This window comes from Theileria orientalis, chromosome 1 (genome assembly GCF_000740895.1).
Source record: "Theileria orientalis strain Shintoku DNA, chromosome 1, complete genome".
Taxonomy (NCBI): Eukaryota; Apicomplexa; class Aconoidasida; order Piroplasmida; family Theileriidae; genus Theileria; species Theileria orientalis.
Window position 1 is genome coordinate 1,991,521 of NC_025260.1, and position 27,038 is coordinate 2,018,558.

The 27,038-nt window shown below is 40.0% G+C and overlaps 16 protein-coding genes across 16 annotated transcripts; 8 read left to right on the forward strand and 8 right to left on the reverse strand.

Moving 5' to 3' along the window:
- Positions 1-257: 257 nt before the first annotated feature.
- On the forward strand, positions 258-4,371 carry TOT_010000820 (conserved hypothetical protein; the record flags this gene model as incomplete). Its single annotated transcript, XM_009691369.1, has 2 exons — positions 258-4,233; positions 4,271-4,371. The coding sequence occupies 2 exons, from the start codon at positions 258-260 to the stop codon at positions 4,369-4,371; spliced, it is 4,077 nt and encodes a 1,358-aa protein (XP_009689664.1).
- Positions 4,372-4,428: 57 nt separating this feature from the next.
- Positions 4,429-4,762, reverse strand: TOT_010000821 (hypothetical protein; the record flags this gene model as incomplete). The annotated part of the gene is made up of 2 exons (XM_009691370.1): positions 4,429-4,527; positions 4,706-4,762. 2 exons carry the CDS (start codon positions 4,760-4,762, stop codon positions 4,429-4,431), a joined length of 156 nt encoding a protein of 51 aa, XP_009689665.1.
- A 150-nt stretch (positions 4,763-4,912) lies between these two features.
- TOT_010000822 (hypothetical protein) lies at positions 4,913-5,673 on the forward strand (the record flags this gene model as incomplete). The annotated part of the gene is given in 3 exon segments (XM_009691371.1): positions 4,913-4,959; positions 5,144-5,522; positions 5,542-5,673. The coding sequence occupies 3 exon segments, from the start codon at positions 4,913-4,915 to the stop codon at positions 5,671-5,673; spliced, it is 558 nt and encodes a 185-aa protein (XP_009689666.1).
- A 153-nt stretch (positions 5,674-5,826) lies between these two features.
- TOT_010000823 (conserved hypothetical protein) lies at positions 5,827-6,932 on the reverse strand (the record flags this gene model as incomplete). The annotated part of the gene is made up of 6 exons (XM_009691372.1): positions 5,827-5,943; positions 5,985-6,124; positions 6,155-6,233; positions 6,263-6,421; positions 6,461-6,563; positions 6,637-6,932. The coding sequence occupies 6 exons, from the start codon at positions 6,930-6,932 to the stop codon at positions 5,827-5,829; spliced, it is 894 nt and encodes a 297-aa protein (XP_009689667.1).
- Positions 6,933-7,038: 106 nt separating this feature from the next.
- Positions 7,039-8,171, reverse strand: TOT_010000824 (proteasome subunit beta type; the record flags this gene model as incomplete). The annotated part of the gene is made up of 7 exons (XM_009691373.1): positions 7,039-7,061; positions 7,094-7,180; positions 7,246-7,337; positions 7,382-7,494; positions 7,549-7,656; positions 7,695-7,970; positions 8,067-8,171. The coding sequence occupies 7 exons, from the start codon at positions 8,169-8,171 to the stop codon at positions 7,039-7,041; spliced, it is 804 nt and encodes a 267-aa protein (XP_009689668.1).
- Positions 8,172-8,523: 352 nt separating this feature from the next.
- Positions 8,524-11,002, reverse strand: TOT_010000825 (conserved hypothetical protein; the record flags this gene model as incomplete). Its single annotated transcript, XM_009691374.1, has 10 exons — positions 8,524-8,680; positions 8,719-9,343; positions 9,417-9,567; positions 9,600-9,755; positions 9,791-9,922; positions 9,953-10,059; positions 10,129-10,332; positions 10,633-10,711; positions 10,751-10,807; positions 10,883-11,002. The coding sequence occupies 10 exons, from the start codon at positions 11,000-11,002 to the stop codon at positions 8,524-8,526; spliced, it is 1,788 nt and encodes a 595-aa protein (XP_009689669.1).
- Positions 11,003-11,180: 178 nt separating this feature from the next.
- Positions 11,181-12,262, reverse strand: TOT_010000826 (Rab GTPase; the record flags this gene model as incomplete). The annotated part of the gene is made up of 7 exons (XM_009691375.1): positions 11,181-11,242; positions 11,305-11,347; positions 11,467-11,535; positions 11,567-11,640; positions 11,688-11,815; positions 11,885-12,107; positions 12,214-12,262. 7 exons carry the CDS (start codon positions 12,260-12,262, stop codon positions 11,181-11,183), a joined length of 648 nt encoding a protein of 215 aa, XP_009689670.1.
- Positions 12,263-13,316: 1,054 nt separating this feature from the next.
- TOT_010000827 (uncharacterized protein) lies at positions 13,317-14,297 on the forward strand (the record flags this gene model as incomplete). Its single annotated transcript, XM_009691376.1, has 1 exon — positions 13,317-14,297. The coding sequence occupies one exon, from the start codon at positions 13,317-13,319 to the stop codon at positions 14,295-14,297; it is 981 nt and encodes a 326-aa protein (XP_009689671.1).
- A 121-nt stretch (positions 14,298-14,418) lies between these two features.
- TOT_010000828 (protein kinase) lies at positions 14,419-16,404 on the reverse strand (the record flags this gene model as incomplete). Its single annotated transcript, XM_009691377.1, has 3 exons — positions 14,419-14,482; positions 14,525-14,653; positions 14,852-16,404. 3 exons carry the CDS (start codon positions 16,402-16,404, stop codon positions 14,419-14,421), a joined length of 1,746 nt encoding a protein of 581 aa, XP_009689672.1.
- A 436-nt stretch (positions 16,405-16,840) lies between these two features.
- TOT_010000829 (casein kinase II subunit beta) lies at positions 16,841-17,694 on the forward strand (the record flags this gene model as incomplete). Its single annotated transcript, XM_009691378.1, has 4 exons — positions 16,841-16,936; positions 16,980-17,073; positions 17,105-17,439; positions 17,572-17,694. The coding sequence occupies 4 exons, from the start codon at positions 16,841-16,843 to the stop codon at positions 17,692-17,694; spliced, it is 648 nt and encodes a 215-aa protein (XP_009689673.1).
- Positions 17,695-17,844: 150 nt separating this feature from the next.
- TOT_010000830 (conserved hypothetical protein) lies at positions 17,845-18,909 on the reverse strand (the record flags this gene model as incomplete). Its single annotated transcript, XM_009691379.1, has 2 exons — positions 17,845-18,593; positions 18,624-18,909. The coding sequence occupies 2 exons, from the start codon at positions 18,907-18,909 to the stop codon at positions 17,845-17,847; spliced, it is 1,035 nt and encodes a 344-aa protein (XP_009689674.1).
- Positions 18,910-19,102: 193 nt separating this feature from the next.
- Positions 19,103-23,351, forward strand: TOT_010000831 (conserved hypothetical protein; the record flags this gene model as incomplete). Its single annotated transcript, XM_009691380.1, has 4 exons — positions 19,103-19,167; positions 19,699-20,650; positions 20,891-21,011; positions 21,046-23,351. 4 exons carry the CDS (start codon positions 19,103-19,105, stop codon positions 23,349-23,351), a joined length of 3,444 nt encoding a protein of 1,147 aa, XP_009689675.1.
- Positions 23,352-23,890: 539 nt separating this feature from the next.
- On the forward strand, positions 23,891-24,370 carry TOT_010000832 (eukaryotic translation initiation factor; the record flags this gene model as incomplete). The annotated part of the gene is made up of 1 exon (XM_009691381.1): positions 23,891-24,370. One exon carries the CDS (start codon positions 23,891-23,893, stop codon positions 24,368-24,370), a length of 480 nt encoding a protein of 159 aa, XP_009689676.1.
- Positions 24,371-24,667: 297 nt separating this feature from the next.
- TOT_010000833 (Tim10) lies at positions 24,668-25,031 on the forward strand (the record flags this gene model as incomplete). The annotated part of the gene is made up of 3 exons (XM_009691382.1): positions 24,668-24,744; positions 24,839-24,935; positions 24,966-25,031. 3 exons carry the CDS (start codon positions 24,668-24,670, stop codon positions 25,029-25,031), a joined length of 240 nt encoding a protein of 79 aa, XP_009689677.1.
- Positions 25,032-25,223: 192 nt separating this feature from the next.
- On the reverse strand, positions 25,224-25,843 carry TOT_010000834 (cytochrome C1 heme lyase; the record flags this gene model as incomplete). The annotated part of the gene is made up of 2 exons (XM_009691383.1): positions 25,224-25,365; positions 25,398-25,843. The coding sequence occupies 2 exons, from the start codon at positions 25,841-25,843 to the stop codon at positions 25,224-25,226; spliced, it is 588 nt and encodes a 195-aa protein (XP_009689678.1).
- Positions 25,844-26,295: 452 nt separating this feature from the next.
- On the forward strand, positions 26,296-26,997 carry TOT_010001304 (Pre-rRNA-processing protein PNO1; the record flags this gene model as incomplete). The annotated part of the gene is made up of 1 exon (XM_009691384.1): positions 26,296-26,997. One exon carries the CDS (start codon positions 26,296-26,298, stop codon positions 26,995-26,997), a length of 702 nt encoding a protein of 233 aa, XP_009689679.1.
- Between the last annotated feature and the right edge of the window lie 41 nt (positions 26,998-27,038).

Genomic DNA, 27,038 nt, shown 5'->3' on the forward strand with positions numbered 1-27,038 from the left:
AAAAAAGCACCCATAAAACTCGGTAAAAAGCTCCGAAAAAAACAAATAAGGTTACACATCGAAAGATTAGTGTAAGGAATCCAAAAAAACTCAAAAATAAAAAAAGCCGAAAAAAAGCACCTCCAGGCCTCCAAGAAGGTAACATTGAACCTACCAATAAAAAACAAATAAAAAAAACAAAAAAATAAAAAATAAATAAAAAAATAAAAAAAACAAAAAAATATAAAAAAACAAATAACTTCTTGGAATCTGGGGAAATGAACACAACTTTGAAAAAGCAGTTCCTTACATTTATATCATTCAAATTAGCCCGCAAGGGGAGAAGTGTAACTAAGAAGCTTTTCAAGTTTCAAATATCCGAGGACTCGGCGGTTGTTACGCCGTTGGCTCCCCGCACACCACTCTACGAACTCTTCTCAAAAAGGTCCAATCGTAGGAAGGGGAGGCTCTCCAATAGAACGAGGTGCATTGTTGTACTGCAGAGGAGATTAAGACGCAAGGAAGAGCCATTCCAGGTTTTAAGATCTGGAGACCTCAACAGACTTTTTTGTGAGTCTGACTCAACTCCCAAGGCTAAGCCGAGGAAGTTGTTTTCCAAGACTCCAAAAATTAAATCACTTTTACTCAAACTAAAATCGAGGAAGTCAAGGATTAACAATAAACTAAACGCAGTAATCTCTGACGACTCAGATGTTCAGAAACCACTCGGTGCAGTGGTTTCTCATGTCCCTGGTGCCGTGGTCTTACCTAGTAAGGCACGTGCTCTCAAGGGAGGCGTCTCTAAACTAAAAAGAAAGCTCATTTCACTAAAGCGGAGGTCACAACAGAAAAAGACGCCATTCCAGGTTTTAAGATCTGGAGACCTCAACAGACTTTTTTGTGAGTCTGACTCAACTCCCAAGGCTAAGCCGAGGAAGTTGTTTTCCAAGACTCCAAAAATTAAATCACTTTTACTCAAACTAAAATCGAGGAAGTCAAGGATTAACAATAAACTAAACGCAGTAATCTCTGACGACTCAGATGTTCAGAAACCACTCGGTGCAGTGGTTTCTCATGTCCCTGGTGCCGTGGTCTTACCTAGTAAGGCACGTGCTCTCAAGGGAGGCGTCTCTAAACTAAAAAGAAAGCTCATTTCACTAAAGCGGAGGTCACAACAGAAAAAGACGCCATTCCAGGTTTTAAGATCTGGAGACCTCAACAGACTTTTTTGTGAGTCTGACTCAACTCCCAAGGCTAAGCCGAGGAAGTTGTTTTCCAAGACTCCAAAAATTAAATCACTTTTACTCAAACTAAAATCGAGGAAGTCAAGGATTAACAATAAACTAAACGCAGTAATCTCTGACGACTCAGATGTTCAGAAACCACTCGGTGCAGTGGTTTCTCATGTCCCTGGTGCCGTGGTCTTACCTAGTAAGGCACGTGCTCTCAAGGGAGGCGTCTCTAAACTAAAAAGAAAGCTCATTTCACTAAAGCGGAGGTCACAACAGAAAAAGACGCCATTCCAGGTTTTAAGATCTGGAGACCTCAACAGACTTTTTTGTGAGTCTGACTCAACTCCCAAGGCTAAGCCGAGGAAGTTGTTTTCCAAGACTCCAAAAATTAAATCACTTTTACTCAAACTAAAATCGAGGAAGTCAAGGATTAACAATAAACTAAACGCAGTAATCTCTGACGACTCAGATGTTCAGAAAACATCCAAGAGAAAGCATAATAAGCTGAGGAAGTACTTCTCAAGGATGAAAGCAAGGTGGTCACTAAAATTTCAAAAACTCACCTCACCCATCTTGACCTTCGATGAATCATTGCACGAAGAGTACAAAGACGTAATTAGGCTTCTGGAGCAATATGATTGGCGCCTCATGCCCAAAATGAATATCCGCTCTCTTTACACAGAGCTCATTACTGAGCCCGTTGTGGAGGAGTGCGAAGTCAAGGTTCACGAGTTCTCAGAACTCGGCGACGGGCACGAGAATGCCTCTGACAATTCAGAGATTGTCGAAAACGACGAAATGGCCTTCGAGCCCATCGAAGAATCTGAAATAGAACAGGGCACTTCTCTGGACGTTCTTTTTGAGGGTAATCTGGATCTCAAGTTACAGTTCTTTCACGAGGAGGAATTAACCGAAAGGTTTATGAATGAACCTAGCCTAGCAACCCTCCTTACTGCTCGTTTTGGATTATGGGAACCTGAATCACCCGAACAGGAGAAACCTCAAGGGGAAGGACAACCCGTTAACAACGAGCCCATAAATCAACTTCAATATCCACAAGAACCTGTGCCAGAATCACAATGTGTAGACGAGCTTTTTGAAAGCCAAAGCACACAAGATTACCTTCAAGAAAAAACTATGCCAGAATCACAATGTGTAGACGAGCTTTTTGAAAGCCAAAGCACACAAGATTACCTTCAAGAAAAAACTATGCCAGAATCACAATGTGTAGACGAGCTTTTTGAAAGCCAAAGCACACAAGATTACCTTCAAGAAAAAACTATGCCAGAATCACAATGTGTAGACGAGCTTTTTGAAAGCCAAAGCACACAAGATTACCCTCAAGAAGAGCGTCTAGATGAAGAAGAAGCCCTGGATGAACTTGTAGATGAACTAAAGGAAGAACAACCTCTGGAAGAACCATCAGAATCAGTAGAGGAACTAGAGGAGGATCAACCCCTGGATGAACTTGTAGATGAACTAAAGGAAGAACAACCTCTGGAAGAACCATCAGAATCAGTAGAGGAACTAGAGGAGGATCAACCCCTGGATGAACTTGTAGATGAACTAAAGGAAGAACAACCCCTGGATGAATCATCACAACCTGCAGAGGAACAGCCTACAAAGGAACACACTGAAGAATCACCAAAACTAGAACTACCCCTGGAGGAGAGTCATCTTGAAGGAAAACGAACTGGAGGAGAAAAGGACGTTTCATCACTGAATGATATGAAACTCAGTAATGGAGAGCTTTCAATCCTCTCTGAGTTGGCTGACGTCATCTCCACCGATGAATCAGTCTGCAGGCCACTACACGAGGACGATGAATCTTCGTGTAGTACGAATACATTTAGAAAAGAAGATTGGTCCTGGTACTATGAACGACAGGAAACTCCTGATCATCCTCTAGTTATTCAACAACAACCACTGGAGGAAACTGTAGACATCATAGAGGACCAACTAATTTTACCGCAAGAATTTCTACAAACATCACAATCAAGAGAGGAACAACAACCCCTGGATGAACCACAATCAGTGGAGGAACTAGAGGAACAACAACCCCTGGATGAACCACAATCAGTGGATGAACCACATCTACCCGAACAGCCTCTAGACGAACAACCAGTAGAGGAACTAGAGGAACAACCTCTAGACGAACAATCCGTGGAGGAACTAGAGGAACAACAACTACCCGAAGAAAGTCTAGAAACATCACAATCAGTAAATGGACATAATGGTTCTGGCCCAGATTTACCCCTGGATTCTGGCAGAATCCGCGGTAACATGGGACTTTTGAACCAGTACGGGCTTATAAGAGATCCCTCCCAAACAACCAGAGCCAGCATCGACATCATGAACTGCAAAGAAGGCCCGTGCAGCTGGTACTACATACCAACCACCTACGAGGAACGCTACAACACAGCACACTTCTACAGGACTGGCCGTTACGGTGTGATTCCAGCTAGCAAGACAATTCTCGAGAGTGACTACATGGGCGGTCTGCTAAAAGACATAAAGTTCAAAACACTCATCCTCAGGACCATGCTGAGCAACATGAGATCGGACCTGACGAAGTTGTCACAAGCCTCAATGACAAGCTTCAGCTCACCCTTCCAGTGCCACCTCTCCCCTAGCGGCATCGAGGAGCTGCTCTACAAGATTGGCTACCACTGGGACATGACCAAGTCACGGCTGCACGAAATTATTGACCACGTGGCCCTCGCAAACGAGCTTGCGAGCATCGCAGAATACATCCCGGATGACGTCGCCGATTCCGTGGACAGAATCAACAGGTTCCTCTCTAGGATGAGGAACGAGTACGACAGCGTGATGGAAACCATGCGAGTGACCAATGCCTGCGTCCTCTTCGACCTCAACAAGGAGTGCAAAGCTCTGAGAAAAGAGACGGTGCAGCAGGGGAGGGCGGCCACTAAGGGTTGCAACCACCGTGGACAGCCGGGAAGAAGCCACTTCCACATGAAGGCCCACGAATCCATGTACGAGCACTTCTCCCACATCAACGGTATGCTCACTGCCCTGCAGCGGACGATTGCCCTGAGGAAGAAGATGCACTCCCAGGCTGAGAATCCCGGCTCCAAACGCAACGACAACTCCCCCTGAGCGGAGTTTTACACCACTAAGGCGAGCCTTAGAGCTCTAACATCAACCACCTCAAACAACCATCACAGGATTTACTAAATTTTAATGTTAAACATAGTTAGTATATGTAAATGACTTTTCGAGAAACTGCTATATCAACTGCCTTTTTAACTTGTTTCACGATGAAGTAATCATCGTTAAGGATTTCAACAGTCACCTTTTTAACATGTTTCAGTATCAACGCGTTGATTTATCTTTGTTTATCCTTGTTAGGCTACTATTAGGGTCTTTATATCGTAACACAATGGGACACATCATAACATAACAATGCAGTAACAGTATTCAATATCAAAACGCAGTAACAGATCAATAACAGAACAATGCAGTAATAATACTCGGATGTTTTTGTCGTTTAGGTTATTCACCTGAGCCTTTACCCATAGCAGTTTCATTTTAATTTTCAGATCCCATTGTGCAGGCTATTTTTGACATCCCCGGATATTTTAAGAATTTTTAACGTTTAATTGTAGTAATTAATTTTTTATATACCAGTATGTATTATGTAAAGACCGCAATCCGAAGGCACATATTTTTACGACACGATGGATACACTAGCTGTGCTAGCCCTTGGATCCTATCTCTTTAACGTGTTTGTAACATCTAACTTTAGCCATATTCTGGATATCTGAAGCAATTCTGATGCCAGATCTATAAATTTTAGCCCGGATTAAAAGATTAATGTAGATATGTATGTGAATAATACATTATTACTTGTTAGCTATTTAATTATTAGCTAGCTATAACTATCAACATTCTAGATAACAAGAGTTTAGAGACCTAAAGATGGGCTTTAAAAAGCTATTCAGGAAAGGCAAACCGAAAACCACTCCGGCTGATAACACGGGTAGCATCAAGATTAACGACGTTCCGAGACAAAATACCATCTACTTGACACCCTCTCCCGAGTTTGCAAGCACGCCCAGATGCCTTAGTGAGCTGAAGAAGCTATCAGAGAGCAGCAAAACACACAACTTCTTCAAAAAACTCAGCACCAAGGATATTCCTAGGCATTCTAGGAGCGTAAACACCAAGGGTCGTCATGAGCGTGCCGGTCCCCCGGAACAGAGTAATCCCCCCAAATCCACTGATGCAGTGTTCATACAGCCTTTCCCGGACGAGCCGCCTTTACAACAGAGATTGTACAAGGAGCTGGTTACCCTGGAAATTGCAGGGCCCAAATCCCTTGACTCTTTCCCCAAGTAGTGGCACCCTGGACGTGGCATGGACATGGACCGACCGTGTATATTACATGCTTCAACCTTGCCTATGTGATCGTTTGGATATCGGCCCTGGATTTCTGTAACGCCTTTGGATATTAACGCTGACACTTAATACTTGCAAAGACTTGGTTCTAATTTGAATTTATGTACATGATCCATGATACGTGTATGATGCAGGGTTGTCACTCAGGGGACGAAGGCATAAACCGCTCCTGTTTTAATACCAGATTAAGGGGTTACACGAAGGGCATGACCAGCGACTCCGATAGCTTCTGATAAGCCAGCGGAATTTCGTTTAAAAACTCGTCCTTCTGCCTCCTCGTCCACTCAGACGCCATCAAGTTCAAGACTCCCTGACGGTCCATTTATTCCAGATGGCTATATCCAGACCTACCTCCAGGTTCCTCGCATCAGGGTCGTAAAACGAGCACTTGAGCTTGTTCACCAGCCGCAGGTGGTCCCTGAGGTTCGTGAGGAGCGTCTTCTTGGAAACGTGCCACTCCTTGAAGAAGACGTAGCACTGCGATAAAAACCCTGAAATGCCGTATTTGCCGACAAACCCACTTATTTCACTTTTTTCGCAGAGCGACTTCAGGAACTCCACGTACTCCAGACAGCTCCGACTGAGGCTTTGTTGCTCCACCTGGAGAGTTGTGTGCGGGGTAAACTCACGTTTAAAAGCGACGAGATGTAGGATATGTCCGTTTCCAGGCGCGTCAGCAGCTCCGATGGTCCCATTTCGCTGAGAAACGAGAGGCCCTTCCGGCTCTCGAACTCTTTGACGAACACACCAGTTACCGCCGCGATGTTCGCCAGAAACTGCAACCCAGCCTACGGAAATTACGTTTAAAATTGTGCCTCATCCCGTACCTGTCTGTCGAACTCCTCAGAACGGCTTTCGTCTAGGGGCAGTGGCTTCAGGGAGTCTGACACGTAAACCATCCTCGGTATAACCTCCTGAACCACGAATCCCCTACAATTGCCAGTTATTCATGTTTTAATTAGTTATTTAATATATAGTAGCTAGTCCATATGCTAATGTGTACCTTTTAGGGTCTAGGTCGTAGGATTCTGCTAGCGGGTCATCGAACTTCAATATTTCGTTAATTTTGGGATCTATTCGCCGCCAGTACTTCATTCTCAACTCCTTGTGCAGCTGTTTGGAGAACTCGGACCTTCTTTTGCGCTCATCTCTGCTAATTCTGTTTTTAACCTTTATTCTCCTCAAGTATGGGCGCGGCGGACTGAACGCTAGGCCAGATTCCACTGCTAGACCCAAACACCGTATCACATTAAAGTCACAGAAAATAGTTAAAGTTGCTATGACTACACCTATATACATATATACACTAAATGCCTTGCCACTGCCACACATATACACATACGACCAACAAATTACTAATTTTAAACATCGATTCCAATTTTACCAAATTATATGACGACGGACATTACATAGCGTCTCCGGGCATTCCTAAATATCATTGAGCGGGCACAACCCCGTACCTTTCACTTGTGCGTAGTGGTAATGTATTTCGTTAACGTCTTTACGGTCAATCAACTTAGTCCATCCGTCCTTGTGCACGTGGTATACTAAAAATCACGTCAATTTCCTCAAGGATAAAATATATAAGGTCATTATGCGTGGTACCACTTACGGTTAACAACTCCTCCCGAGTACCCGTCCCTGTGCGCTGCCTGATATATTGCTCTCGATCCCAGCTCTACAGCTTCCTGGAGCGTCATATTCCTACGCGCAATCGGTCAATCTACTGCGCCCTTTCAACTACTTACGATCTGTATCCCTCGTCAATGACTCCGTATGCGAACATGGACCCTGAGCCAACGCTGAACAGCCTTCCCTTCATCCTCTCTCCATCATTACTGACGTAGTATAGGCCAGGCCCCTATGAGGATTTATGTTCACACCCCCGTTAAAAACTAAATATCCCTGAACTTACGTTTAAATCGTAGCCTGCAATCATCGTTCCCGCTGAGAGCCCGTACCCCTTAAAGTAGTAGAATATGTTAGCCAGGATCTGCGAGGCGGCGCCCACTGAAATCCTCGACTAGGGAAGCGATTATCAAGGTCATTGTTTGGACGTACCTGATTTCTCAGTTCGTGGAGTCTGCACAGCTTCGCCAGGTGCCTCTCCCAGTACGAGCAGTCTGCCGCTCCTCCTGCCATCGTCCCCAGCAGGTACGAGTTGATCTCTATCACCTTGCTCACGTTCTGCGTCGACACTATTGGTCCCATGGAGGCTCTGCTGTCCACTGCGAGAATGACTCCGTGGTCGAACACGAATCCCAGCGTTGTCGTTCCCTTGTGGAAATTATTAGGGTTCTGTGTGTGCTGTGCCATGTACTTATTCAACATGTTCACCTAAACCAGTCATTAGCAATCAAACCCCAATCGTTTCACGTATTTCCAGGTAGCACACACAATTAATCATATGTAACTCATAGCTAATGCCAATACCTCCTTAATTGGGTACATCTTGAACCCCCGTCTCAGAAAATCCGTGGCGTTGCCTGAACTCGTAAGAACGTCGCTATTTTCAATCACACTAGTTTCTTCCATCATTTTTGCAAAAGGAATCACCTAGTTTCAATCTTATTTTTCGGTTTTCAAAGTTCAAAGTGTAATAAGCGTCGTTAATGTTTAAAATGACCCAAACGACGAACCAAACTATAAATCACTTAAAGGGTCAATCTGAAACACCCATCAATTTATTTATATTAAACTTCACTATAAATTACTATAAATACGAAGTTACGATTACGTATTGATGCGAACATAAACTGTTTGTACGCCCAACGAGGGCGCAGGTGTGGAATTCCATATACATACAAGTATTCTCATCAAATCAACAAACATTAATTTTAAGATATAAGCTCGCTTAGTATTTCCGAGAAGTCGTCATGCTTTGTGTACCCTAATACTTCATTGTTATTCGGCATTTATTGGTTTCGCACTTACCCTTTTTGCTGAATATTTCATTGAGGGTGTATCCGTTGTTTCGATTCAGCTCACTCATGTGCTTCATCACGATCATATTCTTTATTCTGTTGAACAGGTCTTCCTCGTAGACACTAAAATTCCACGTCCAACTTACACATTGCCAACTTACTTGAATTTACTGTAGGAATCCAGCACCTTTATCAGGACGTTCAGGTCGTGGGTGTCCTCTTCCAAGAGCTCCACTATTACGCATGACCAATTTTTCATCAAATCCCTTATTTCCGCCAATAACTCGTTGTTCTCTTCGTTTTTAATCTCGTTAAAGTCGTTGACGTTGCTTATGCTGCAGTAGAGCTTCGTGATTGCCACTAGTGTATTATTCATTTCCACCAAGTTTGCATCCATTTTGGGCTCTCCTAACTGCTTCACTGCCTTCAACAGCTCCTCGTATTCCAATTTAAGGGACCATTTTGAGAGCGATATTAATAAGTGCGATATGCTTGACATTGTGAACCCGTCGATTATGTTCAAACACCTCCTCTTTACTGCTTCCACCATTTCGTCGACGATATTCCTATTCTCTATGTTCGTTTGCACAAGCGTGTAGTTGATACTTCCCAGGATATGGAGTGTCGTCGTCAGTTCCTTCTGTCCCGAGTACTTTATCTTATTCATCATCTCATTTTTACAATGACTCTGAACTCTGTTCGAGTTGTTTTCAAATATTATATATCCGTTTAATATCCTTATCAGTTCATATATATTACACAAGTTCAGCCGATCCACTACGTTTTCTAAATCAAAAATCAATCAGCTGCGACTCTGTATAGGTAGCTATCCATATCTATTTTGTTTTTATCGACTAACTTGACATTAGGTTGAACAACTGCTCATTATAGTATCCCAGAGTCACGAACGAGTTAATCAGCACACTTAACTCCTGCGATGTGAAATTGAAGTTATGGTACATCTTAACCAGGTGCTTACAAATACTATCCAGAAACTCCTTATCTGAGTCCTAATATTCACGTTTACTCGCCTAAAACTTACTCCATATTTGGAAATTGCATTTATTATCATACACATTTCCACCGATGTCGTAAATTCATACATTCTTCCCTTTACTTCTGACTTCAGTACTCCGTAAAGTTCCGGAGATAACAATTTCCCCTTAGAATATGCCGATAAAACCATAGATATATGCACCTGAACGTAAATATATTCACATTATCGGCTCTTACTGAGGTAAAAAAGGCAACGTTTTTAATTATTTGTGGAATGAGGCAGTTAAACAATTCCGAGTCATAGAATCTAGCTCTTGATAGGCTGTTCAACAGTAGTGCTATATCAATTGGCTTAAAATCCTTGTATACCTAAGCAGCTGTTTAATTCCTAATACCTACTTCTTTCGATTTCGACAGAATCATCTCCCATTTGACAGGATTAAAATCCAAATTCCTTGCCAGCTTATTTGCATAGTGTGAAATATTATCGTACTTTTGTTTTTCAGCTAAAAAATAATTATTTAACGATGGAAAATCATCAAAATTCAATACAATAAAACAGAACATATAAGTACCTCTATCGAATGGCTTCTTCATGCGTTCCCTTGAGACACATTTATCATATGAATAAAATGTAGTCACATAGCAGAATTTATCGTAAATATATTTATTTTGAACAGGAATACTCCTACAAATATATTTAGGGAACATACTATTAACATAAACGTAATTAATAGCCATATTCACACAACAAATTATATTATAAGAAGAGAAAATAACTGAAGATAAAATATTATAGACTCCATTAAGATAAAATTGTGATGCAATACTATGTTACAAAACACACAGTAAATCACAAATGTGTTAATAAATTAACATATAAAGTCATAAACAAAAATACATTTAATAAAATTTTAAAATTACTTATTGAATACGATCTTCTTTAAGGTCATATATAACAATAGTAGTACAAATGCGACAATAAGTCCAAGTGCCCACAGTGGTAGCTTAGAACCCTAATATTATTAATAAATACAGTATCTTTTTGGCAATTTCGTCTAAATACTAGGTAGTTAAACCCACATAACCCTTGGCAATCCTGCTCATGTTGGATAAAGTCCCCTTTAGAGAAAGAGATGCCGAATCAAAAGTTTTCGACTAAAAATAATTTAAATTAAATACTTTTCTCAAACTAACCAGAGAAGATAGGTGTGCCTTGGACTTCAACAGCTCCTTGTTTATGTTTGTACTAATCTGGGTATAAATTATTATTATTCCTTTAAAATTTACAACATATTCAATCTATTTAATAATATATAATTAATTTACATTTTTTAAGCTGTCAACTTTACTCTCAAGGTCTACCATAAAGGTATCTTCAGTACCAATCTTAGATAGATCCGATACTTGAGATTGCGATGGATGTCTACTAGAATTATAATGGGACATGTTGAAATATATATTAATTTCAATTTTATTTAAAATACAATGATTGAGTGTGCCAAAATATTGTATACACAAACTCCAAGCCACGAACCAGGCTCAATGATAAGTAAAACATACAATGGAAGGATGAAATTTAAAGAATCTAAAGAGGTGAAATTATGAAACTTGAAAATTTATTGAATCATCGGTTAGGGCAACAATGTATGTTGAATGATCCAGCACCATCACGAAATGGCACAGGCCCTAAAAAATCGTCAAAACTTGTTTTAAAAAATAGATAAAATACGCAATTAAATAATTTTTACTTCTCTGGCTTATAGTAATAGGACCCCTCTTAACACCTTGAACCTAAATTGTTTATATTAGGACCTAAATACACACAGTTGTGTAAATTGATATATCCAAAGGCCATATCATGGTTTTAACGGCATATATATCAACAATTAAATAAAAATAATGAATCTTACCCCTGATTCTATGTCAAATAAGCCATTTTTAACGTTTTCATATATCATTTCAGCGGTTGTTAAAAAAGCCTAAAACCAACTAAATCATAGGTAAACTTACTGCTTCGACATTATAATCTCCTTTTGCCGACGTTTCCATATATATCAAATCGTTTTGTTCGGCAAACTGCTTCCCTAATTATGTGTAAGTTATGTGTCATGTTAATTTATGTATCTCGTACCTTCATGGTATTCTACTTCTCTAGTGGCAACATCTGTTTTATTTCCAATTAGTATAATTGTCATGGTAGGCGATCCGTGGTCCCTAACCTCCTCAAGCCATTTAGTCAAGTGATCAAATGTGGACCTCCTGTAATTACAGTAAATAAGCCAGTCACACAAACACACAATAAAATACTTTAAATTTTATGTAAAATACCTTGAAATATCAAAAACTAATAAGGCTCCGGCGGCACCACGGTAATAAGACCTTGTGATTGAACGAAACGATTCCTGACCGGCCGTGTCCCAAATTTGCAACTTTATTTGCTCTCCTTGTACAGTGATAAATCTTGTTCCAAATTCAACTCCAATTGTGAGATCATGATCAGGTTTAAATCGTTTGTCGGTGAATCTTAAAAGGAGGCAGCTTTTCCCAACTCCTAAAAAATAGATCAAATAATTCCGATAATAAATTTGGGAATAATTGTAATATAATTAGGATAGAAGAATATTGATGAGGATTAAATAAGATAAACTAATAGGTACCAGTATCACCAATTATAATATATTTGAACAAATATTTATAGTATGACATCAGGTGAAATTAATAAAAGTAAATGTGTAATTGGTTTTTTGAAGTAGAATTTAAAAAACTACTGTGAAACACTTAATTAACGAAACATAAACATTAAACACTTGGTGTAGATTATATCAAAGCTACATGATTATAATTATATTTAAATCCCAAATAAAGTATTATAAATATGCGCATATTAATATAACAAAAATAAGGCAAATAACCGAGATTATTTATTTATTTACTATCGTTTTAGCTACTTACATAATGGGGGTGTAACAATAATTTTTAAGTGAAATAAGTTATTATAAGTGATGATTTGAACGCACATACTAACAATCAATATATTCTGAACCATACATTATGGAGATATGAAGTTGGAGAGAATAAATAATGTTAAATATATAAATGTAGTTGAAAGAAAATAATGAATAATAAATCAAAAATGAACAAAACTCAATCAGCGAAAATTTAGAAATTAAATAAAACGTAACTTAAAGGTAATGAAGATAATGTTAAATATAGTTGTAACGCCGAACTAAAATACTATAGATATAAAATTTCAAGGAACAGAATATAAAGATTCCATACTGATATAAATAAGTTTTTTGACAACTGGCACATCTAATTTACTAGTGTGTAAGACCAAAATTTATTATGCCAAAATTAAGATTTAGTGATGTTTTATTATTTGACATAACGCCCAATATTTTATGCCTATTTATTATATTATTTTGATTTCTACATTTATCTATATATAAGTTTTATTTTTTAATCCAGACTGTATATTGTAATCATAATTTATCAAAAAATATACTTTCATTTTATCAAGTTTAAACATTAAGTTCGAGAGCGTTTAAACACTAGATTAACCTGATTTAATAAAAACAGAGAGAATAGAGCGTCAGTACCAATGATTTGAGAGTTTAAGTGTGTTAGCTACAGAAATTAGCTAAAAAACGGTTTAATGAAAATCTATGTAGCGAGAATTTAATTTAACAAACCAGTTCTCGTTAATCTAATTGTCATACATGATACATGTATATTTTCTTTTTTAGTATGTATTATTAAAATGGTAGAGGCCGAGGACGCTACTAGTGATACCAACTTGAAGGATAACAATCACAGTATTAACAGTAATTACACAAACGCTTACAATAGCAGTGTTAAATCGAGTAACCCTGGCTCTGGAAATCATGACCCCGCATCTCTGCTATCGGAGAACGACTACGAGTCTAATAAAATTTTTGCAGGTGGCTTGTGCCGCACTACTACTGCGGAGCAGCTGAGGAGCTACTTTGAAAGTTTCGGGAAAGTAACTGAAACCGAGGTCGTTAAGGACAAGATTACGGGTCGAAGTCGCGGATTTGGGTTCGTCACGTTCGCATCAAACGACTCAGTGCAGCGCGTACTTAGCCAGGAACACACCGTCAATGACGTGCAGGTGGAAGTTAAGCTGGCAGTCCGGAAGGAAAAGTCCAAGATCCTGGCGCCTAAGTACGACCAGACCAAGCGCATATTCGTGGGCGGCATCGCCGAGAACGTCACAGAGTCGTACTTCAAGGACTACTTCGGACGCTACGGGCAAATATCCTCACACAACTTCCTCATGGACAAGAGGACGAACAAGCCCCGTGGCTACGGCTTCGTCATTTACGAGAACGTCGACGACGCCGAGAAGTCCATAGGCCAGCACCCCTCGCTGGGTAAGTTCTGCGAGGCGAAGTTCGCGCAGCCCAAGGCGGATGACAAGTTCCAGACTAATTTTCAAAACTTCGACTACTCGGCGTACTACTACGCGCAGGCGAACCTTTTATATTCTCAGTATTTATCTCAGATGTATAACGGATACGGCTCCGACGCGCTCTCGGCGAAGCATTCGAGTGACCGGCCTAGCGAGGACTCCGGCGGCAGGCGTAGGCGTTCGCGCGGTTCCAGCTTGGAGTCCAGGGGCGGCCGCTTCGACGACCGCAGGCGCAAAAAATACCGCTCTCGTTCCCCCAGACGCGACCGCAGGTCACGATCCCGGAGCAGAAGGCGCTACAGGCGCTGACTTAGCCCTTTTTAATTTTTTACCCCTATTCGCTTAGGCTACTCACACATAATTAATCCATAATTTATATCTATTACATCTACAGTAAACACAGCAATTACGGACGAGTATATATTATATTTTACGTGCTTTTGTTCCCACAGCACATAGCTCCCACACCACCACCCCAAACGTGCAAATTCTGCCTCAAACACGTACACATTGCTGATAAAAATACATTAAATCACACATGCTTGTGTTTAAACGACTTTTTAATGTGTTTCGGTATTTTGTGTTTCCTGCGCTCTCTGTTCATCTCCTTTACCATTTTCTTCCAGTCCTTCGCTGGAATTCCTTCAGGTATTTTTCCGTCAAATCTAACACTTTCCTTTGATCCACTTACGTCTGCTGAGGAATTTGGTCTCTCTCCACCAAAATCGTCTTCATCATAGCTATCATCACCATCTTCATCATAGCATTCATCAGCATCTTCGCCATCTCTATCATTACCATCTTCATCTAATGAATCGGCATCAGCATCAGCTCGGGATTCTTCTGTTTCTACATCTGAATACGCTTCCATTTCATTAACGTCACTTTCTTCTCCGTCTGTCTTCGTTTCTACCATCTTCTTTCTGGTTATTTTAATTTCTGGTAAACTTTTTTCTCTTTCCAGCCTATCCAATACATCCACTGTCAGTCCTGAGATGTTAATCAGTTTCAATGAATTCCACGTAGCTTCGTGTGATATAAAGTTCCTAGTTTCGTACTTTTCTGATACGAATATTGAAGGGTTCCTTTCATTCAACAGCTTCTCCACGTACCTACACAGCCCGTTGTAGTACCTTCTTTTCTTAATTATCGTCTCCTTCAAGTGTTCAAATTTAGCGTTTTTGGACGTAAACACCATCTTATTCACATACCAATCCACTTCTTCTTCTTCTTTCAATTCATTCGTGTTCAACTTTTCAATTTCCATTTCAATTTCCCGGTTTACATTTGCGTTCATGTCCACTTCCATGTCCATTGTAATGAAATTAAAAAGTTGGTATGACGTCAGCATGTTGAATTTAATTTCTTCATCAACTTCCATTTTCGTAGCCTTCGCTTCACCAACTCCTACTTCAACAATCTCAGGATCATCAGCCTCTTCACCGTGGCTGTTTCCTTTGTCTCCGTGCGTTTCATTTATTTGTGTGGTATCTTCCGCTTCATCTTCCTCTTTGTTTTCTCCATCTTTAGGCATGTGATTTGCTATGTGACATTGTATTGTTGTGAAAAATGTGGTTATATTTTCGCAGTCCCTCTTCAAAAAGTACATGGCGTTGGGGTGATCGTTCTCAACCGCCTGGGACACGTCAATAACTATAACCTTCGAGTCGGTGTATAGCAGGTTATACTCTGAAAAATCTGCGTGAATTAGCTTCGGCTCCTGGTACAATATTCTCATTATCGATATGACCTGCGCGTATATCGACATCCACTCCTCCAGAGGCAGTGAGCCCAGGTCCTTCAGTTTAGAGGCCACCAGTCCTTCCGAGTCCTGGACGAGTTCCATTATCAGTATGTGATCCTTCAGTGCGATTGGGGCTGGACAGCACAGTCCTGATAGTGAGATCCTTCTGAGGTTCCTGAACTCCTTTTCTGCCCACTGGCTAACCATCTTCCTTGGGTTCTTAGTGCCCACGTAGGACCTTCTGAACCTAAATTCTCCCTCAATGTACCTCGACCTATCTTTAAATATTAGAATCGATGTTTTATACACTTTAATTGCTATTCTGTGCTTCTGAGATAGGAGTGTTCCTTCTGCTTCGTATACGTTCGCCTCCTTTCCTGTGCTGATAACCCCGTATATAAAATCAAAAATTCCGCGTCCGTGCAATCTTTTGAGTCGCACATACGTCCTTTTATCCAAAACCTGCTGTACAGTAACCCTTTTATCCTTGGTTAGGCCCTTTTCAATGTTATTCTTCTTATATATTATGCTATTCCTAGCTAACCTGGATTCATCGTTAGGAGCCTTTTTGAAGAATAATACACTACTTGTATTTTCTTCGGTTTCAGTACCTGATTCGGGTTCTGGTTCATGTTCAGATTCTGAAAAAACAATGGAATCTGTATAACTCATTCCTCCACCAAAAAAGGCACAATAAGAGTATTTTGTGCTATATTTACAATCAATCTAAGTATAACATATAAACAATTATAGATATGAAAAATATAAACCATAAACATATATAAAGGAATTTTTGGGTGGCATCACAAAAAAATGATAGTGGTGGTCCAATAATGAGTGAATGGCCAGTAATATACTTTTTAAACACAATTCATCTTATTTTTTAACAAGTTTTAATTTATATTTGTCTCATTCTGAGCAAATTATTTTTGTTTTGAGATTCTTATTAGAGTTTCAATTAAATTATAATTTATGTTGTCAGAAAATTCACAATCATACATTTATCTTGTTTAAAAATAATAAATATACATAGAAACCGCCATTAAAATATCATTTAATAACTTATATACACATTTAACCACATGTAAAAGGATTTATATAAAGAAACATGTTTGGAGCGAACATATTGAACCAGAAGAACAGAAGCCAGGATGCGGAAATATCGGAAAATAGATCTGAGTCGAGCGATGACCAGCAGAGCGAGGTACAGTGACATAAATCTCTTATTAAACCAATAATTTACGCAGATGACCTGGATTGAATGGTACTGTAGCCTTAAAGGGAACCAGTATTACATACAAATCGACGAGTCGTTTATAAGAGATGAGTTTAACCTAGTGGGTAAGTCTAGTAAGTTAATAAAGAACGTTAGGACTTCAGTACCAAGTATCATACTACAACAACGCGCTTCAGCTGATACTGGACAACTACGATAATGAGTTCTATGACGACGATAACGAGTACGAAAGCGGCTCGGACAAGGGTAAACAGCATCTGATCAACAGTTCAGCGCAACTGTTGTACGGATTGATACATAGCAGATTTATAATAACAACGAAGGGGATGCAGCTGATGATGGAAAAGTACAAGGAGAAGGTGTTTGGGTTCTGCCCAAACTTCAGCTGTGAAAACGCAACAGTGCTCCCAATAGGATTGGTAGATACACCAGCACATCATACGGCAAAAATATTCTGCCCATCGTGCAACGTAGGAATGTTATAACAGCATCTATTAGATAGTTACAAGTACCCGTAGATAACAGCCAATATAACTAAAGTTGGCAGAAATAATAGCATTTAGCTTTAATAAGTTAATTTACATACACATTAATGTTATTAGGAAACGTATCATCCTCCCAAAACGAGTAGACTTGGCCTGATAGATGGAGCGTACTTTGGAACAACGTTCGCACATTTATTTCTAATGGTCAACGAGGCAGTGGTAGGTGCTAAGATGAAATAAAACGGAGTAGATACCTAGAGGACCATCATACTACTACGTTCCCAAGGTGTACGGATATAGAATAAGCCCCTACGTTAAGAAGAATTCAAAGTACGTGCACAGAGTTATAATATTAATTTGCAGCTCAACTGAACTTTACGAATCGTAACTTCATTTTAAATTAAAGAGTATCGAACTTAGTAATTTTTTACCTTCTATATCTACATCCTCAAAGTAGCTGTTTATAGTCCTAATAATGGCGTCGGCGGGAATTGACTCCAAGTCTATCTTGTCGGAACCGCTCCCAGGTTTAGATTCATTACCAGGTTTGGTTTCCTCTACAGGCTTTGATTCTTCAACTTTTTTCGTTTCTTCTGCTGGTTTAGATTCTTCAACTTTCTTTGTTTCTTCTGCTGGTTTAGATTCTTCACTAGGTTTAGATTCTTTGGAAGGTTTAGATTCCTCTGCAGGTTTAGATTCTTCAACTTTCTTTGTTTCTGCTGGCTTGGTTTCATCCGCTGACTTAGATTCCTTGTTTTCAGTGGAAACAGCAGGAGTGCCGGTATTAGAAGCAGCTTCTTTATTGTCATTTTCAGTTTTCACACCATCTTTGCTGGCATCCTGTTTCGGCTGATCACTAGTACTGGCATCAGCAGTCTTGTTTTCAGCCGTAGCAGTTTCACTTGTGCTTTTAGCAGTGGTATTTTGTTCTTTCACATCGCCAGGCTGTGCAGTGGAAGCAGGCTGTTCATTGGCTTTGACATTAAAATTTATAGTGAATTCACTCTTGAGCCTTTTAAAAACGTCAACGAAAGACTCCATTCCACTAGAAACAAACTTGGGGACCTCCTCCTTAGCAAGCTTTAATCTAGAGTTTATCTCAGCAACTTTGTCATTACTCACAAGAGATTCCGAAAGTTCTAAAAAAGATGTAAAGTGAATTCAAAAACCTTTGTAATTTATGCTTATTGTAGCCTTGATGTTCTCAAGCTTCTCAATAACGGAGTCAGAAGCCTTTTGGAACCTAGAAAACAGTGAATCAGCAGAAACATACTTGACAGAGTAGCTCTCATCAATTCCCTCCTTGATGGCGGAAAAGTTGTTCTTTAGAGCCTCCTCAAAATGGGAAAAGTGAAAATCAATATTGTCCTTGACATCCTGAATTTCCAGCTTGATCTGAAGAATAATGAGGTTATGCGCTTGAGTCGTTAAATAATGGCCATACGTCCTTGACATCGGATGGGTTTGCTATTTTGCAGGATGTGCAAGTGGGCCATCCAGTCAGAGTTGTTTGCAAGAGCGAGTGTCCTATATTATGTAATCTTGATGTTATTTTTGTGGAATTAAATATTTATATTTAAATCTACATGGATTTATATATGTAATTATTTAAGTATGTATTAATAATGGTAAAAAAGTTGTACTTAGCATGTTAATTGAAACACCAGAAGAAGGGAATACGAACAAGCTAACGAGTAATACTAACAATTTCATGTTATTTATTGAAATATATGAATTCATTGGCATTTTATATACTATGAGAGTGTATACATCCGTTAAAACACTTAGATTATAACATTAAATCAAATGTGTAAGTAGATGTACGAGTGTGTAGAGGAAAATAAAATTAAATAAAAAGAGAACAAAAGTAACAAAAGGATCGTTGAAGATTAATTAAATGTAAAACGAACAATATCTAATAAATAAAATGGATCCGTGAATCAATATATAATAGAAGGTTATCAATGAATCAATATAAAGTTAAAGATAGACACATTCTGTGAAAACAGGACTAAACTCAAAGGAAGGCAAATCAAATATATATAAACATATATGAATAAATGTAAAATGCTATTTAAAGTAAGAAATAAAACGAATAATACTAAATATAACCGATACCTCATAACCTAATATGAATAAGTCAATTTATCAGAGTAAGAACAGAATCGCATTCCAGAGGATAGAATCAAATTACATTTAGCTTATGTAAGATAATGTATTTAAAATTTGTAATATATAACCAAGGAATACACATAATCGGTTATGTGTTGACTCGAACATTATGTGCGATGAATTTGAAGAATCCTCCCAAATACCAATAAATTTGACAATCGGTGCCTTGTACAATAACAATAATTATAATATTTTGAATAAATTACAGGAACTGTGTGCAAGAGGTACACACAAACTGTCGATAGACGTAAAAGGATTAAGTAATAATTCAAACTTTGAGTTTAAGTTTAAGAACTGTTTTGAATCATTACAAATAGAAAACACACACGCTAGGAAGAGTGGTAAACGTGATAAATATAACTTCGTTGAAGTATTCTTTAAGTTTGTAAAGAGATCGTTAGGAATAGCTCAGATAGTAGGATCGAGTGGATCAGGGAAAACGGCAATTTGTTTAAAAATAGCACAAAACATAAGAGGAACAGTACTGTATTTGGATATTAGTGGATCATTTGACGCGAGAAGGGGGCCGCCTAGCAAGAGTTTCATACCACTGCGTCTATACACGCTGGAGGAGTTAACACTGTTTTTGAACGATTTTGAAAGGAGACTTAGCCAAAATAAGCCACTGTGCGATATTTTAGACCTGAGCGCAAGCACAGTTGAAATGCTTATTATAGATTCACTCTGGTGTGTAGATCAACTGGATAAGTTCCACAGACAGGAATATTTATTTAATTTGTCAGTGATACTGAGAAAGATATCCTGGAAGTATAACATAAGCGTAATAGTGTGCATAAATCAGACACACAAGTTCAGTAAGTTGACGAAGAAATTTGAATATTTTAAAACAAATTTTAGTAAAGATGAAGATAGCAGAGTCGCTGGAAGCAACATCCACTTAGAAAAAAGGAAAAACGTATATAATAAATGGAATTCGAACTGTTACGTAAAGTTTATATTAAACTATAAGAATCTGAGTCATAGCATAAACCAGTTGAACAAAGATAAAGAATACGTGCCATTAGTATACAGGATTATGCAAATAAACACGGGCGCAGTAAATAATATATTTAAGTTTTCAATAAAGGACGATGAAATACTGTTAGAAGATATGTAGCAGTGGAGTCACTAATGTAATTTTTATAACGGTAAAGGCACTGTAGTTATATGTTAAAAGGTAAATCAAAATCAACAGAAGATAAAGATTTTATAAGTAAAGATAATGGATTTATCAACACTGAGGCAATCAGCACCAGTGGTAGAGAGAACGAGTGACGATAGTTCGTTCTTACACCCAGATCAGTTGCCGTGGAAGTTTATAGAAATAGACACTTTCAAAAAGTTTCTGATAGCCACGAAGAGGAGATCAGGAAGGAAAAGATCAGGTGAGGGCATGGAGACAATAAAATTACTTTTTAGACGTGAGGAACCTGTGCATAATTAAGGGGCAGACAGGGAGCGGGAAGGTGACGACAGTGAAGAGGCTGTGCAGAGATATGAACATCAAGGTGGTGGAGTACGACCAGTTTAACACGCCTTTTAACAAGGAACATGATTACGAAAACAGCATAGATAACCTGATAAGGTTCCTGCAAGGCTCCCTCTCAAGAAGCACGCTCAAAAGCACGAAGGTTAATCCAATAGTGGCAGAGGCAGTGTCAGTAGGAGGAAGGAGTCTGAAGAGAATAAAGTCGTCACACGATGAGTACGGGAGGGTGTCCCAGAACAGATACGGAAGCAAGGAGACTTCGGATGACAGCGAGGAGGGGCAGCTGGCGCTGATATACGACCTCCCGAGGGCGCTGCTAACCTGCAAGTACGCAGCACTGTACCCGATACAGAACATACTGAACGCAGTGTTGAACTCAGACAGCATTTACCCGCTGGTGATAGTGACGCTGGACACGAAGGAGGACAGCACGATCCTGAGGAGAGTCCTGCCGTCGAACTACGCGAAGGACCCGAGGTGCCTGGTGCTGACGCTGAAGGAGATCACGAAGACGAAGGTATTCTCACTCCTGAAGGTGAAGAAGAGCAGCTTGGTGAACCACATCGTCGACATCTCGTCGGGAGACATACGCTACATACTGAACAACCTGAAGTTCTACAATATCGGCGGGGAGCAGGGAAAGGAGGAAATATACGAGCACATGGTCGAAAGAAACAACCTGAACAACTTTAGTCTCCTAGGGAAGATACTGTTCAACAAAAGGGTGCCAATAAAGGTCCTGGGAAGTACAAACGCTGGAAATACAGACAGCCCTAGTACTAACAGTAGCATAGGCGTTAATAGTGGCAGTACCAATAACAGTGGCAATAGAGGTAGCGGTAGCACTACTACTACCAATAGTGGTACTAACAGTAACATTAACTCTACCACTAACAATAACATTAACGCTAACAATAGCAGCAACACGAGTGCCAGTGATGACAAAGGGAGAACGAGCGCCGTAGAGCCGAAAACTAGTGATAGTACGCCCACGGGAGGCAGTTACATTAAGATGTGGACGGGGAGTGGAAGTAGTCAGTGGTTCCATACAAGTGGTAGCCTGAGTCCAGCCTCGAGTGTGGGACGTAGCGTGAGTCCCAGCGGTGCCAGCAGCAAAATGTACAGTCCGAGTAACACTGCGAGTAACCTAGTGAGTCCAAGTAACACAATCGCAGGAGCGCCGAGTCCAGCCACAGGGACGAGCAGCAGCATAAACAGCCCAGGTGGCGGCGCCCCAAAAGTTAACTATAACGACCTGATTCGCTATTTAAAGTATAACAGGTGTTTCAGCATGTGCAGACCAGTGAGAAATAGGCCAGCTGGAGAAAAGGAGGAGAGTAAAGGAACACAGTCGTCAGGGAGCAGCCAGGAAAAGGAACTCGGCACGCAGGAAAAACTTAAGAGGTCAGTAAATAAAGTGCCCATAGGAGTCAAGCTGGACGGAATAACGGAAGAATATGACGCTAAAAGACCACTGTCGTACACGAAATGGCCAAAAATAGTGCCGGAAGAAGACGCGCCAGGATTCAGACTGACGGCATCGAGAATGCTGCCCAAGTTGACGAGGCCAGTGCTGCGGTACAGACCAGAGGAGCTGGTGGAGTCGATCAAGTCGGACCCAAACTACTTCTCAAACTGCCTGTTCGACAACTACTCGGACCTGTTCGGAAGCATGGACGACTGCTGCGCACTCACGAGGCACTTCACGTCGGCGGACGTCTTCAACGCCTCGAACAAGTATATGCAGGACCAGGAGGCAGTGAAGCACTACCTGTCAATATGCATCAGAGCGGCGGCAGACAGCAACATCCACGGATTCGACCTGAACAGAAGAGGCTTCCACCACTTCATCCCGCACTCGAACTACAGAGTGAAGATGGACCACATCAAGGGGCTCGTCCAGGAGTTCAAGCTTGAGGCGTCGAGACACCAAGCGGTGCCATACACGCAGGAGTCGCTGCTGCTCGAAATCATCCCGGTGCTCTCAATGGTGACGGCAGAAGAGGAGGCGCTCACGGAGGTCTTCAGCCAGACTCAGAGCCAGCCAGCGACGACGGACGAGGAGTACGACATCCTCGACGTTATGGAGCAGGTGGAAATGATGCTGGAGAAGGGAGAGACGAGGAGCCAGAGCACGGAAACGCGAGGATTCAAGCAGTCGACCATATTCACGGCGAAGTTGAACCAGATCGTCCAGGAAGTGAGCAAGTATTACGCAGGAAGAGTGTCGCAGTAGGAACCGAGAAATGCCGAGGGGAGGGCGCAGGCCAGGAGGGGTGGGCGCTATGGGAAAAAGAACCCGAAATCTACTAAAAAATAACAAATTGCAAACACATCTATACAATCGCATCAATGTGTAAGAACAAGGACCTGTTTTTGTAAAGAAAAAAATAATTTTAAACGTGTAAGAATAGGAATCCTGTACAAAAAAGGAAAATAAAAAAAAACATACTCTGAATCGTGCACAGTAAACCCAGAAATGAACAAAAATGAATGTAATATAATAAAACCATGTATATAATTGAGTATGACGGAGCAAACCCACCGACACCTAGGGATACTGCCCCCATACCATGACGAAATGTTGACACGACTAAAATTAGAAATTATTCTAAAAAGTTTGAAGCAGTTGTGACAAACCAACGTTTTGAAAACATAGGAATTTGTACAATAATCGACAACCAAAATAGAGGCTCTCGAGGGTAGGAAGTTACGAATCTACAGCTGCATCTATCAAACATGAAATAAACATAATACTGTGTGTCTTGTGATAAAATGTTCGAAGAAGATTTTGAAGGAGGCGACGCTGGAGCTTCACAAACCGTGCCAGTACAGGCTGGATCAATAAAAAAAAATTCTTTTGTCATGATCAAGGGACACCCATGTAAGGTGGTGGAGTACTCTACATCCAAGACCGGCAAACACGGACACGCCAAGGCAAACATTACGGGAATCGACATATTCACCGGCAAGAAGTACGAGGATATATGCCCAACTTCACATAACATGGACGTCCCGCACGTTAAGAGAACTGAAATTCAGTTAATAGGAATTGAGGACGACGGATTTGTGACGCTGCTGAACCCAGACGGTTCGTGCAAAAACGATCTGCAGCTTCCTAAGGACTCAGAAGGCAACCACGACGACGTCGCAAAGCAAGTTCAAACTCTTTTCGACTCCGGAAAGGAAGTCCTCGTGACTGTTCTCACCGCCTGCGGAATGGAGAAAATTATTGCCTGCAAGGAGCTCAGCTAATCTGTTTAAACGTAATACGTTTTAAACCAAATATACTTAATTATGGTAACTGAGTCCAATACACACTATATACCAATATGTGGTCCCAGGAGAGGCAATCCAGGAGATTCCACCCACCATTACAACAGTAAAGAGCACATAAGTAAATAAATGTGAATTATAGACAGGTCAAATCAATGTATGTGTGGATACCCATAGACTTAATGTGGAAAGGGCAAATCAGTATTTAATATATATTTTGAACACCGTAGACAGTTTATACAAACATAAAATTTAAATAGTTCAAATTAGTGTAAAATGGCCGAAAATGACCCTACTGATCCAGTTTCAGTAGCAGTTGCAGAGCTAGTAGGAATGGCTGACATGCTGAGAAGGTAAAAACCTAAACCCAGATAGACCATATAGAAAATTGCACTAATACAGTATGTAAGTCACGCGTGTGTGTTATCTAAGACAATTTCTGTTCAGAATGAGGGATTCTTGCTGGAATAAGTGCATATCCTCAGTTAAGAATCCACAGCTGGACGTCGGAGAGATCAGTTGCACAGACAGATGCGTAAACAAGGTACGATCTAAAGCAGTAACACGTGTTTAGTATCTGGATATCCACACACAAGTGGGATTTCAGCTACAGAAGACGTCGCAGAGCATGGAACAGTAGAAGGGCGACCGTTAGACGACCCGGCGAACACTGACCACCATGGCTAACAGAAATACTTGACAGCAGAAACAGTAACATAATAATAATGTTATAGCGTATATATGAAGGCATGTATGTGTAAGTGTCTGTTAAAAAATAAGAATAGAAATTGTACAAAAATTAGTTGAGTTAACGAGACTATGATACAGTAAACTATGTGCCCCCGAAGGACTTGTGGACCCAGAGCCTGAGACGATCACATATGCCATCAAAGGATAAATCAGGCCTAACGTCTAAATGGATTCCCATCTTATCAGGGTTCTCGGAGAACCCCTCGTAAAAGTCTAAAATGTACCTAAAAAGGAATAAGTTAACACGGTGTCATACCTCCTGCGTTTACCGCAGCGATCAACAGTCCAGTCGTGCCTATCATAGGGACGTTTGTAGCCAATAATGGAGTTTACAAGTGACTTGATGGTGGGTTTATCCTTTCGACCTACAAAGTGAATTAAAACGGGGTTGTTGCAGGACGATTTGTGCAACGATTCGTATTCCATAACGTGCTCCCAGGCCTTTTCGTTGATTAAATTGTGAATTTCCACAACGGTCGGAATCAGCTTAGCGTCGACATCGTGGCCCTTACTCAGTGTAGATTTGTAAAACTGCCGCTGAGAAGGGTACAGCCAGCAAGATTGTTTGGAAGGGATGGTGGACTTGGCCCTCGTGTCATTCAATTGTGAGAGTATCAAGGGGTTGGGAGAGGTATGATTGGCAAAATTAGGATTGGTGGGACTACACGACGATTTACACTCGTTATCTGAAGGACAACTCATTTTTAATAAGGTCCATTTTGATGCAAATGTACAATATTGGAGCTTTACACAAAGTTCTAAGAGTAAATTAAATTAATCAAGCAAGGGTTGTTTATTATATTTTTTAAAAACACTAATGTTGCAATTGAATCCGAATGGAAGTAAATTTCAAATTTAGGTATAATCATTTCATTGAGAAATTTCGGATGGGGAAGTAGTTAACTTATTATGTATTATATTTTATTTATAAGATGTTTAAAACCTAAAGAGGAATGTAGACAAATTATTATGTTTAATTAGAACATATAATAAGAATTTTTATCTCAGACGTTTTAAGGAATCCTTTTATGTAACTTCTCACATCACATTTGGATAATTACTAAACATATCTCATTTTAAAACTTATTAAATTTAAAAATAGCACTGTATTCACATAACTCACATTTTTAATCAAATAAATTTGAATATATAAGATGACTAAGGCTCAGGTTAAACCTAAGTCAAAATCCCGTAAAACTAAGAAGGAAAAGGAGTTCAATGATAAGGTAAAGAAAATCAAAAGCAAAAAAATTACTAAAGCCTACGATGCTAAGAGGAAAACAAAAAAGAAGTCATTGAAATCATACTCCTTTGTAAACCTGAGAAGGATTCCAGTACCTCCAAATCGCATGACTCCCTTACAGAACAACTGGGAAACAATAGTTAGAACGGTAGTAGAAAGGCTTCATTTACAAATCCGTATGTGCACTAGAACGAAATGTGTTGAAGTGAGACCATCACAAGAATCTCCAGATTTATCTATGCTGCAGAAAGCACAGGACTATATAAACGCCTTTATGCTAGGATTTGAGCTAAAGGATGCAGAAGCAATACTCAGGTTGGAGGATATATTCATAGAGAGCTTTGAAATAAACGACGTAAAAAGGCTACACGGAGAACACCTGTCTCGATGCATAGGAAGAATTTCAGGGAAGGACGGCAAAACAAAGCACGCAATAGAAAATATGACAAAGACCAGAGTGATTTTGGCAGAAAATAAGATACACATAATGGGTAGCTTCAACAGCATCAAGCTGGCTCGACACTCGATATGTAGTTTAATCCTCGGAAGTCAACCTGGTAAAGTGTACAACAATTTGTGCAATTCTGCCAAGAGACTAAGGGAGAAGATGTAGCGAACACCAAAAATAATGTACTATAATAAACACATACACAT